Source organism: Heptranchias perlo, chromosome 20 (genome assembly GCF_035084215.1).
Source record: "Heptranchias perlo isolate sHepPer1 chromosome 20, sHepPer1.hap1, whole genome shotgun sequence".
Taxonomy (NCBI): domain Eukaryota; kingdom Metazoa; phylum Chordata; class Chondrichthyes; order Hexanchiformes; family Hexanchidae; genus Heptranchias; species Heptranchias perlo.
In genome coordinates, this window is record NC_090344.1 from 35,346,701 (window position 1) to 35,360,237 (window position 13,537).

General features: G+C 44.7%; 1 protein-coding gene across 2 annotated transcripts in view; it reads left to right on the plus strand.

The window, feature by feature from the left end:
* LOC137335696 (GDNF family receptor alpha-2-like) overlaps window positions 1–13,537 on the plus strand; it is a 259,802-nt gene that overhangs the window by 70,219 nt on the left and 176,046 nt on the right. For both annotated transcript variants that reach the window (XM_068000997.1, XM_068000998.1), the window contains one exon: window positions 9,210–9,293. In XM_068000997.1, coding sequence (XP_067857098.1) covers window positions 9,210–9,293 — 84 coding nt within the window. The remainder of the gene's footprint in view (window positions 1–9,209; window positions 9,294–13,537) is intronic.

The window sequence follows — 13,537 nt, forward strand, 5'->3', positions numbered from 1 at the left end:
GGTAATCACTGTACTGTAGGCAGCAGCCAATTTGTGCACAGCAAGAGCCCACAAAGAGTAAACCGTTTTTCTGGGGATGTTGGTTGAGGGGAGAATGTTGGCCAAGACACTTACTCTCTTCATCCTCTTCCAATAGTGCCGGGGAATCTTTCACATCAACCTGAACAGACGGGACCTCGGCTTAATATCTCATTCGAATGACGGCACCTCTAACAATGCAGCACTCCCTCCGTACTGTACTGAGGTGTCAGTTATGCGCTCAGATCCCAGAGTGAGGCTTAAACCCACAATCTTCTGACTCAAGTGCGATCACTGAGCAAAGCAGACACAAAAAGAGGCACCAAGCAAAAATCAGGAGCTTCATTAGACAGAACTAGTAAGAATGAGAATGAGAAAGAATGAACACACCAGGTTATTCACATCCATCCCCCTATGCAATTATGCAGAATTGCAATGCGAAAGGTCATGGAGCTGGGTATGCCAGGGACAAAATAAATTGAAAAAAAGAGCATTTAATGCCTTCATCCTTCCTAATTTAAATTAATATCAGTGAGGATTGTTGGCTTTAATTTGCAGAAAGATATGTAAAATTAAATTTTAAACATTTTCTCTATTTTGATTTCCCCCACTGCTCAGACAGCATTCTCACTAATCCACTGGGAAACTCTTCAATTACCAACTTAGGTTATTAACTTTCCAATTTTCGGACGGCAGCTGTCTTCTGAATTAGAATTAGCTGGGTTCAGGTGAAGGAGGCCTTTGGCCTGTTACATCTCCTCCTTCCAGAATACCAATCCTACTACACAACAGGCAGACAGGATGTCAGTTTAATGTCTCATCTGAAGGATGGCACCCCTGACAGTGCAGCATTCCCTCGGTACTGCACTGGACTGTCAGCCTTGATTATATGCTCAAACTATACCAACTAAGCCAAGCCAACACTTGAAAACTGTAGCCTCTGGTGGCATTGCAATAAGAGTGTCCAAGCATTTGGTCTTCAGAGGCCACTATAAAGTTTCAATCCCTGTTTCTGTTAATGCCCACGTATCTCCAGTTGCCGATACTGATGGATCTCGGTGTTCTGATTCAGGATTTATTCACCGATTTGGTAACAGCACCAAGAACAACCCTTTTCAAACCTCCAGGCTCACAAAATTCAAACAGGACAACCATAAATGAAAATATAAGCACAAGAAAGATTAAATTGTCTGGGCTTCTGGACCAGGCTTTGCAGGGATGGTAGTTTGGACACACTTACAATAGAGGGTATGCTTCCCTATAGTAAGACAGTAGTGCTGTGACTTCATTGGCAGGGAGATTTCTGACCCCCATATCCTCTCCATTACGAAGACCCACCGACTTCCACTTCCGTAACATCGCCCGTCTCGGTCCCTGCTTCAGCCCGTCTGCTGCATGCCACCTCCAGACTCGACAATTCCAATGCTCTCCCAGCCGGGCACCCATCCTCCACCCTCCGTAAACTTCAGCTCATCCAAAACTCTGCTGCCCGTATCCTAACTCGCTCACCTATCACCCCTTTGCTCGCTGACCTACAATGGCTCCCGGTCCGGCAATGCCTCGGTTTTAAAATTCTCACCCTCATATTCAAATCCCTCCATGATCTCGCTCCTTCCTATCTCTGTAACATCCTCCAGCCCTGAGAAATCTGCATTCCCACAACTCAGTTTAACCTCGGTGGTGGGGAAGCTTTTAGAAACGATAATCCGGGACAAAATTAATTTGGACGAGTGTGGATTGATTAGGGAAAGCCAGCACTGATTTTTTAAAGGTAAATCGTGTTTAACTAACTTGATTGCGTTTTTTGATGAGGTAACAGAGAGGGTTGATGAGGGCAATGCGGTTGATGTGGTGTATATGGACTTTCCAAAAGGCGTTTGATAAAGTGCCACATAAAAGGCTTGTCAGCAAAATTGAAGCCCATGGAATAAAAGGGGCAGTGGCAGCATGGATACGAAATTGGCTAAGTGACAGGAAACAGAGAGTAGTGGTGAACGGTTGTTTTTCAGACGAGAGGAAGATAGACAGTGGTGTTCCCCAGGGGTCGGTACAAGGACTACTGCTTTTTTTGATATATATTAATGACTTGGACTTGGGTGTACAGGTCACAATTTCAAAATTTGCAGATGACACAAAAACTTGGAAGTGTAGTAAACAGTGAGGAAGATAGTGATAGACTTCAAGAGGACATAGACAGACTGGTGGAATGGGCGGACACATGGCAGATGAAATTTAATGCAGAGAAGTGCGAAGTGATACATTTTGGCAGGAAGAATGAGGAGAGACAATAAAAAGTAAATGGTACAATTCTAAAAGGGGTGCAGGAACAGAGGGACCTGGGGGAATATGTGCACAACTCTTTGAAGTGGCAGGACAGGTTGAGAAAGTGGTTCAAAAAAGCATATGGGATCCTGGGCTTTATACATAGAGACATAGATTACAAAAGCAATTAAGTTATGTTGAACCTTTAGAAAACACTGGTTCATAGAATCATAGAATCATAGAAAATAGGAGCAAGAGTAGGCCATTCAGTCCTTCGGGCCTGTTCCGCCATTCAAAATGATGATGGCTGATCGTCTAACTCAGTACCCTGTTCCCGCTTTTTCCCCATATCCCTTGATCGCTTTAGCATTAAGAAATATATCCATCTCCTTCTTGAATACATCTAATGACTTGGCCTCCACTGCCTTCTGTGGTAGAGAATTCCACAGGTTCACCACCCTCTGAGTGAAGAAATTTCTCCTCATCTCGGTTCTAAATGGCATACCCCGTATCCTGAGACTGTGACCCCTGGTTATGGAGTCCCCAGCCATCGGGAACATCTTCCCTGCATTTAGTCTGTCTAGTCCTGTTCGAATTTTATATGTTTCGATGAGATCACCTCTCATTCTTCGAAATTCTAGTGAATATAGGCCTAGTCGACCGAATCTCTCCCCATACGTCAGTCCTGCCATCCCAGGAATCAGTCTGGTAAACCTTCGTTGCACTCCCTCCATGGCAAGGACATCCTTCCTCAGATAAGGAGACCAAAACTGCACACAATACTCCAGATATGGTCTCACCAAGGCCCTATACAACTGCAGTAAGACATCCCTGCTCCTCTACTCAAATCCTCTTGCAATGAATGCCAACATACCATTCGCCTTCCTAACTGCTTGCTGCACCTGAATGCTGGCTTTCAGCGACTGGTGTACAAGGACACCCAGGTCTCATTGCACCTCCCCTTTTCCCAATCTATCACCATTCAGATAATAATCTGTCTTTCTGTTTTTACAACCAAAGTGGATAACCTCACATTTATCCACGTTATACAGCATCTTCCATGTTCTTGCCCACTCACCCAACTTGTCTAAATCACATTGGAGCCTCTTTGCATCCTCCTCACAACTCACATTCCACCCCAGCTTTGTGTCGTCTGAAAACTTGGAACTTGGAAATGTTACATTCAGTTCCCTCATCCAAATCATCGATATATATTGTAAATAGCTGGGGCCCAAGCACTGATCCTTGTAGTACCCACCAGTCACTGCCTGCCACCTGTTTATTCCTACTCTCTGTTTCCTGTCTGTCAACCAATTCTCAATCCATGCCAGTATATTCCCCCCAATCCCATTTGCTTTAATTTTGCACACTAACCTCTTGTGTGGGACCTTATCAAAAGCCTTCTGAAAATCCAAGTACACCACATCCACTGGTTCTCCCCTATCTATTCTACTAGTTACCTCCTCAAAAAATTCCAGTAGATTTGTTAAGCATGATTTCCCTTTCATAAACCCATGCTGACTTTGTCTAATCCCGTTAATGCCTTCCAAGTGTTCTGTTATCACATCTTTTATAATAGATTCTAGCATTTTCCCCACTACTGATGTTAGGCTAACTGGTCTGTAATTCCCTGTTTTTTCTCTCCCTCCTTTTTTAAATAGTGGGGTTACATTTGCCACCCTCCAATCTGTAGGAACTGTTCCAGAGTCTGTAGAATTTTGGAAGATGATCACCAATGCATCCACTATTTCCAGGGCCACTTCCTTTAGTACTCTGGGATGTAGATTATCAGGCCCTGGAGATTTGTCAGCCTTTAGCCCCATTAATTTCCCTAGCACTGTTTTTTTTACTAATACTGGTTTCCTTCAGTTCCTCCCTTTCACTAGACCCTTGGTTCCCCAACATTTCCGGGAGGTTATTTGTGTCCTCCTTTGTGAAGACAGAACCAAAGTATGTGTTTAATTGTTCTGCCATTTCATTGTTCCCCATTATAATTTCCCCCATTTCTGACTGGAAGGGACCTACATTTGTCTTCACTAATCTTTTTCTCTTGACATATTTATAGAAGCTTTTACAGTCAGTTTTTATGTTCCCTGCTAGTTTACTCTCATACTCTATTTTTCCCTTCTTAATCAATCTCTTTGTTCTCCTTTGCTGAATTCTAACCTGCTCCCAATCCTCAGGCTTGCCGCTTTTTCTGGCAATTTTATATGTCTCCTCTTTGGATCTAATACTATCCCTAATTTCTTTTGTAAGCCACGGTTGAGCCACCTTTCCTGTTTTATTTTTGGGCCAGACAGGGAATGAATAATTGTTGTAATTCCTGCACACGTTCTTTAAATATTAGCCATTGCCTATCCACCGTCATCCCTTTTAGTAAAGTTCCCCAATCTATCATAGCCAACTCGCACCTCATACTTTTGTAATTTCCTTTATTTAGATTCAGGACCCTAGTTTCGGATTCAACTACTTCGCTCTCCATCTTAATGAGGAATTCTATCATGTTATGGTCGCTCTTCCCTCAGGGACCCTGCACAACAAGATTGTTAATTAATCCTTTCTCATTGCACAATACCCAGTCTAGGATCCCCTGTTCTCTAGTTGGTTCCTCAACATATTGATCTAGAAATCCATCACGTACACACTCCAGGAATTCCTCCCCCACAGTATTATTGCTAATTTGGTTGACCAATCTATATGTAAATTAAAGTCCCCACGATTATAGTTGTACCCTTCTTGTATGCATCTCTAATTTCCTGTTTAATGCCCTTCCCTACATCTCCACTACAGTTTGGGGGCCTATAGACAACCCCCACCAATGTTTTCTGCCCCTTGATGTTTCTTAGCTCCACCCATACAGATTCCACATCATGATTTTCCGAGCCAATATCCTTCCTCACTATTGCATTGATTTCCTCCTTTACTAACAATGCTACCCCACCTCCTTTCCCTTTTTGCCTGTCCTTCCTAAATATTGAATACCCCTGGATGTTCAGTTCCCATCCTTGTTCACCCTGCAGCCATGTCTCCGTAATCGCAACTATATTATAACCATTAATATCTATCTGCGCTGTTAATTTATCTACCTTATTGCGAATGCTCCGCGCATTAAGACACAATGCCTTTAGACTTGTCTTTTTAAGATTGCTAGTCATCTTGGTTTTATTTTGCACTATGGCCCAATTTGTTTTTCGCCCTTGTTTTCTCTGCCTTCCACTATTGCTTCTTCCCTTTCTGTCTTTTGTTTCTATCCTTGTTTCCCCTACTCTGTCCCCTGCTCAGGTTCCCATCCCCCTGCCATTCAAGTTTAAACCTTCCCCAATAGCACTAGCAAACACCCCAGCGAGGACATTGGTCCCGGTCCTGCTCGGGTGTAACCCGTCCCGCTTGTACAGGTCCCACCTTCCGCAGAACCGATCCCAATGTCCCAGGAATCTAAATCCCTCCCTCCTACACCATCCCTGCAGCCACGCATTCATCTGGTCTATTCTCCTGTTCCTATACTCACTTGCATGTGGCACTGGTAGTAATCCTGAGATCATTACCTTTGAGGTCCTGCTTTTTAATTTATCTCCTAACTCCTTAAATTCACCTTGCAGGACCTCATCCCTTTTTTTAACCTATGTCATTGGTATTGATATGGACCACGATTACTGGCTGTTCACCCTCCCCCTCCAGAATGCCTTGCAGCCACAACTGGAGTATTGTGTCCAATTCTGGGCACCGCACTTTAGGAAGGATGTGAAGGCCTTAGAGAGGGTGCAGAAAAGATTTACGAGAATGGTTCCAGGGATGAGGGACTTGAGTTACGTGGATAGACTGGAGAAGCTGGAGTTGTTCTCCTTGGAGCAAGGATCGTTGAGAGGAGATTTGATAGAGGTGTTCAAAATTGTGAAGGGTTTAGATAAAGTAGATAAAGAGAAACATGAGGATTGTCCTATCAGCAATTCACCAACAGATATTTCTAGACTATAAACAGAAATCTCTATGGTTGTAGGGTTAAAAGGTGTACACCAAGAACTTGAATTAAAAAACGTAGCGCGCAAGGGGCTGCAAGCAGTCAGTGACATAATTACACTTGCTCTCTCAGGTAAGGTCAATGAGCTTGACCTCCGGCACTTCAAGCAGAAAGATTAAACGTTCACTCATTAGCACGTCCTCGGCTTCTCGAGATAGTCAGAATCAGTCAGGGTGGGGATCTAAGGGATCGTTTTCCAACGTGATGCTACCGACCAGGAGCCTTGTTCACCCAGATTGGATATTGGAAATTCCAGTGGCACTGCCCAGCGGTCAGGAAATCACCAGGAGCGTGCACCAGAATGTCCTCTTGGTGGGCGAGGCTCCCTGCCAGGACGTGTGCAATCAGATAATTATTCCCTCCTGTCGTTACATACTGGATTTCATTTCGAATGACAAGGTTTCCCTTATTGACAGCATCGGATTATTTGAACTCCAGAGATTCTGGGACTAGTTTTGCAATCATTGAATCATACAGCACAGGAGGCGGCCATTCGGCCCATCATGCCTGTGCCGGCTCTTTGGTGGAGCTATCCAATTAGTCCCACTCCCCTGCTCTTTCCCCAATAGAAAATATTTCTGTTTAAAACTGAAATATTGTATTTTAAACGGTAGAACATTAAGATTTAAAATGTGTGATGCCATCAGGGGACGTGGTAATGAAGTCGTTCATCATTGATTTGTTTAATTCCAGTGATATCAACCAAAAATGTAATGCTCCATCAGTAAAACTTTAATTTATTGGCTGTGAAGAGCTTTGGGACGTGATAAAGTGCTCTAAGTTCTCTCTTAGGTCGATCAGATCATGTTTTACATAAAAATCAGGGGCTTTGGTCCTGTTTTTATATGAAGATATACATCAGAGATCTTTTTTAAAAAATTCATTCTTGGGATGTGAGCTAGCACGGCCAGCATTTATTGCCCATCCCTAGTCGCCCCAAGAAAGTGGTGGCTTGCTAAGCCACTTCAGAGGGCAGTTAAGAGTCAACCACGTTGGCGTGGGACTGGAGTCACATGTAGGCCCGAGCGGGTAAGATCAGCAAGTTTCCTTCCCTAAAAGGGGATGAGTGAACCAGTTCAGCTTTTATGACAATCGACAGCTTCATGGTCACTTTTACTGATACCGGCTTTTTATTTCCATATTTTTAATAACTGAATTCAAATTCTCAACTAGCCACAGTGAGATGTAAATTCATGATCTCTGGATTACTAGTCCGGTAACATAACCACTAGGCTACCGTACCCTCTGTCTTGTTTATCACCAACGTAATACTTTTTGTCACATTACCTAGTGGGTAAGATGAGAGAATGCATTGAGTGACTGCAGTCCTTTACACAGTGTTGGCAAACTCTGTGGAAGCCGGTCACTAAAGTAACCAAGTAAGTTTGCTCATGGCAGATGCACACCAGTAAACTTTCTGGGTTTGTGTCAGTAAATTCCAGAGATAGATCGATACCGTGACATTTATCAGCAGGTATGGTCAGATATTGCGATGAGGGAATCGAGTCATTGACACATCGGCTACATGTCAACCAGCCAGAACAATAATTGCTGTCGATTTGAATAAATCTAGTCAGCGGAGTCTGTCCTCATAAAAGCCCCTAGTTAACACATGTTGGATTTGTCACATCGTCATCAGCAGGCAATGGTTTAACGCATCCATTGAAAGAGTTAATCAGGATCAGTTGGGGTCATTTGCTCGCCCTTGGATGCATTTGTCCTTAAAGGCACTGAATGTAAACATAAACGGGTTGCACTAATTAAAAATGTTTTGCCATTTCCAGGTATCTGATTGTCGTAGTCATGGGTGATCTGTTCATTGAACAAGATCCCCATCTGATACAACTGCCATTTCGTTTCTCACATCAATAACTATCTAAGCATTAACCTTCTTGGGCATGGCAGGAAAAGGGTTCCCAACACCACCAAGAATGGCAATTCTGTTCAAATATTAACATTTCACAACCAATTTTTAATTGATGGACCGGTTTTGGTAAATCATGTAATCCAATTTTATTTAAAGGCACATGCTAAATGTGCACAAGGAAACAGGAAACAAGCTCTTCAACAGATTAAGTGTCTGCCTTGGCTCAGTTGGAAACACTTGCCTTTCCAAGACAGAAGATTGTGGATTCAAGCCTCAGTGGACACAGATAAAAGGGGTGATTTTAAACCCCAAGAACGGGTGGGTGGGAGTTGGAAAGAGTCGCTTTTTGGGTCGCGACTGCAACCCGACTTTATTTCCAGGTTTAACGTCGGAGCGGAAAAGTACAGGCTTCCCATTGGGAATGCAAAGTCCGAAAATTTTGCGGTTGTGATCCAAAAAAACAACTATTTTCAACTCCCACCCGCCCCCAACCCACCCGTTCTTGGGGTTTAAAATCACCCCCTAAGTTTCAATCCACATTCCCATAAATCAGGAGATAGCTCAAGTTGCTGATTCAGGATTGATCCACCAATGAGGCCACAGCCTGTGGTAAGAACAGTCCTTTCCAAACCTCCAGGCCCACAAAATTCAAACAGGACAAGCCAGCGAGTCAGAACAATAAGGGCAAGTAGAACTGAGTTGCCTGGGCTTCAAGGGGGGTTGGTATTGGCAGAGCTTGGGGGGGCTAAATGTGATCCATGGGCCCCTGGTTTAAGGACAGTGAGAAAGGACTGCTTGGCAGCATGTGGTTATGATGAAGAATAAAAACAGAATGTTTTCCCCACTGCAGTTGCTATAAGTGTGCTGCAGACATGCACGAAGCAGCTCTTGTGTTTACATTGGGCCTTATCATCATCAGTAAATAGTCTCAAAGTGCTTATCTTTCAGAAGAGTCATAATACAGCTGAAGAACTGAAATGCAGAAATGAAGCTCTTTTGTTTGATGATGCTTCTAATCTCCGTGTCATTCCCCATTGTTTCTAGGTGATGACCTGTATGAAAGCTCCCCCTATGAGCCGGTTAACTCACGACTCTCCGACATATTTCGACTTGCTGCTATCAGCTCAGGTAAAGAAAATTAGGTTACTTTGATCGTCTCCTAAAATGTTTTCTCTTTTAAGAAGGGAAATGAGTGTGGGATTTTTCTGAGGATAAACACCCAGCTGCATTCAAAGCCATTAGATCTGCGGTCTAAATGGACCAAATTGCACTACAAAATCCCCCAAACGCCAGTGAACATCTTGTAGTCCCATGTAATAGAAATAGATCTCTTCTGATGCCATAATCAGTGGCTCTGCTCATAGTTTCTCCAGCACAAACTACAGGGGACTGCAGTGTTTCAACTCTATGAGGGGCTTTGGGTGAAATTATTTTCCAGTCACTTCCTTTGTTCAATATTTAATCAAGCACAGGTCTAAAGTATTTAAATAAGAAAATATATAGGGTATTACAAACACAAGGCCAGATGCAGTCCATTCTGTCTGATCCCAAATATTAATGTCTCTCAATCAATCACCCACTCCCTCAAATATCTCTCCAATTCTCCCTTAAATTTCCCCATACTATCTGCCCCCTTCTCCTTCCCTTGGGCAGTCCATTTCACCCCTCCTGGTCAGATCGTCACATCTTAAACTGTCCGCCGCTTCGAAGCTCGAGCCCCTGATCCCTGGTTTCTGCCAATCTCAATCATGCTACTGAGATTCAATTTATCGATTACCTCAGGAATCTTGAATATTCGAATAATCTCTCCCCTGAGTTTTCTCTCCTCCAGAGTAAGCAATCCCAAACTCAGATACCTTAACGTTTTATATTCAATATACAAGTTAACTGTTTGGTCGAAAATAAGTGGAAATGTGGGAGACTTCTTAAGTTGTTTCTGAGTTGGAATGAGAGCAATCTGGGTGCGTTAGGATTGCTTAAACTTGACCACGGGCCCTTCAGGTAATTGAAGCTTTTCTTTTTGGACAATGATGCTTCCTCATCCTCATATCTAAGACTTAGTCCTCATCTGAAAGTTATAGACACACGTGAAAAGCCCCATTTGGTCCATCAACAACAACTTGCGTTTATATAGCGCCTTTAATGTAGCAAAACATCCTAAGGCGCTTCACAGGAGCGTTATCAGACAAAATTTGACACCGAGCCATATAAGGAGATATTAGGGTAGGCGACCAAAAGTTTGGTCAAAGAGGTAGGTTTTAAGAAGCGTCTTAAGAGGAGGAGAGAGAGGTAGAGGGGTTTAGGGAGGGAATTCTAGAGTTTAGGGCCCAGACGGCTGAAGGCACGGCCGCCAACGGAGGGGCGAAGGAAATCGGGGATGCGCAAGAGGCCGGAATTGGAGGAGCGCAGAGATCTCGGATCAAGCCTAGTGGTCAAGTGCAATCGAATTATTCTTCCGACAGACCCAGCAGGATTTACCGTTTGCACAAACACTGATGTTTTACACTTAAAGGAATGTGAGTTTCTCATTCTGCCAGGAATGGGTTGAATAGTTGGGTCACTTGCTAACTGGTTTCCATATTCCCACCCTACCTCTTCCCAACAACCATGTGCCCTCTCCACTTGAGCTGCCAATTTTTCCGCAAATCCAGTTGAGGAATTATAACAGCTCCATTCAAATCAAAGAAAACTGCATCGAAAGCAGAATTAAGGCGAACTTAAACGATGAAACGGCCAACACTGGTAATTAAGAAGAGAAATTATTCCAGATAATTATATCTTTATGATTATCTTGTCCCTAGATACAGGGTAGATTTTAATCAAAGGAGTTTTTCCTTCATTTATTAGAAATCTACATTAAAGGAACACTTCATGACAGACAGAATTAAATTACCACACAATGTAATGAAAAACCCAATTACAAATTCGCTCACCTGTTTGAAAGGATTGTAACTGGAAAGATTCCTTTTATTAATATATAATTATTTGGATACATTTACAGAAAGATGACATCCTGTTAATTTGGGCACGTAAAGAGAACTATAGAAAAGAAGCTAAAAATTACTGCAGGTAATATGAGGAGAGTAAACATTTAGTACCTTCTTCTAACATTGCTCTGTACGGATTTTAACAGGCATTGATCAGTTTTAAAATTGGGGTTCAGTGGTTGGATACCGTGATATAATTGGGGTTCGTTGGATGGGTACTGTGTGGTATAATTGGGGTTCAGTGGAACAGCTGAGAGCAGCGGATCGGAGCAGAGGGAGCGTCCCATAAAAAGGCGGGATTTCAGAGCGCTGAGAACAGCTGAGAAGATCGGATCGGAGCAGAGGGAGCGGCCGATAAAAGGCGGGATTTCAGAGCGCTGAGAACAGCTGAGAGGAGCGGATCGGAGCGGAGGGAACGTCCCATAAAAAGGCAGGATTTCAGAGCGCTGAGAACAGCTGAGAAGATCGGAGCAGAGGGAGCGTCCGATAAAAGGTGGGATTTCAGAGCGCTGAGAACAGCTGAGAGGAGCGGATCGGAGCGGAGGGAACGTCCCATAAAAAGGCAGGATTTCAGAGCGCTGAGAACAGCTGAGAAGATCGGATCGGAGCAGAGGGAGCGTCCCATAAAAAGGCGGGATTTCAGAGCGCTGAGAACAGCTGAGAGGATCGGATCGGAGCAGAGGGAGCATCCCATAAAAAGGCGGGATTTCAGAGCGCTGAGAACAGCTGAGAAGATCGGAGCAGAGGGAGCGTCCCATAAAAAGGCGGGATTTCAGAGCGCTGAGAACAGCTGAGAGGAGCGGATCGGAGCAGAGGGAGCGTCCCATAAAAAGGCGGGATTTCAGAGCGCTGAGAACAGCTGAGAGGAGCGGATCGGAGCAGAGGGAGCATCGCATAAAAAGGCAGGATTTCAGAGCGCTGAGAACAGCTGAGAGGAGCGGATCGGAGCAGAGGGAGCTTCGCATAAAAAGGCGGGATTTCAGAGCGCTGAGAACAGCTGAGAGGAGCGGATCGGAGCGGAGGGAACGTCCCATAAAAAGGCGGGATTTCAGAGCGCTGAGAACAGCTGAGAGGAGCCGAGCGGAGCAGAGGGAACGTCCTATAAAAAGGCGGGATTTCAGAGCGCTGAGAACAGCTGAGAGGAGCGGATCGGAGCAGAGGGAGCATCCCATAAAAAGGCGGGATTTCAGAGCGCTGAGAACAGCTGAGAGGATCGGAGCAGAGGGAGCGACCGATAAAAGGCGGGATTTCAGAGCGCTGAGAACAGCTGAGAGGATTGGAGCAGAGGGAGCATCCCATAAAAAGGCGGGATTTCAGAGCGCTGAGAACAGCTGAGAGGATCGGAGCAGAGGGAGCATCCCATAAAAAGGCGGGATTTCAGAACGCTGAGAACAGCTGAGAGGAGCGGATCGGAGCAGAGGGAGCTTCGCATAAAAAGGCGGGATTTCAGAGCGCTGAGAACAGCTGAGAGGAGCGGATCGGAGCGGAGGGAACGTCCCATAAAAAGGCGGGATTTCAGAGCGCTGAGAACAGCTGAGAGGAGCCGAGCGGAGCAGAGGGAGCGTCCGATAAAAGGCGGGATTTCAGAGCGCTGAGAACAGCTGAGAGGATCGGAGCAGAGGGAGCATCCCATAAAAAGGCGGGATTTCAGAGCGCTGAGAACAGCTGAGAGGATCGGAGCAGAGGGAGCATCCCATAAAAAGGCGGGATTTCAGAACGCTGAGAACAGCTGAGAGGATCGGAGCAGAGGGAGCATCCCATAAAAAGGCGGGATTTCAGAGCGCTGAGAACAGCTGAGAGGAGCCGAGCGGAGCAGAGGGAGCGTCCGATAAAAGGCGGGATTTCAGAGGGAGCTGCAACGGAGTTCGAAGTGACGTCAGGAATCAGAAAGGGACGCGAAACAGGGGAGGCACCTGATTGGTGAGTAGGTTCAGGTGAGTATTTCTACTTATCTACAGTAACTAAAGTAAAAAGAAAGGTCAGGTCTGCAGGTCTTATAGCAAGTAACGTTTTTTTTAGTGAATCAAGGTCCCTAGTATAGTTAACATTCTCTAAATTAAGAATAATTTAAAGGAGTAAACTCCTTAAAGGGAGTGGTAAGCAGTTTTTCTTTCCTTTTTTTTTTCTCTTGACATTGTAGTTGTTGTTAAGCTAACTTAAGGGTTAAGTCATGGCAGGAGATCCCAGAGCCGTGTCATGTTCCTCTTGTGGGATGTGGGAATTCAGGGATCCTTCCTGTGTCCCTGATTCCTTCACCTGCGGGAAGTGTGTCCAGCTGCAGCTACTGTTTGACCGCTTGACGGCTCTGGAGCTGCGGATGGACTCACTTTGGAGCATCCGCGATGCTGAGAAAGTCGTGGATAGCACGTTCAGTGAGTTGGTCAC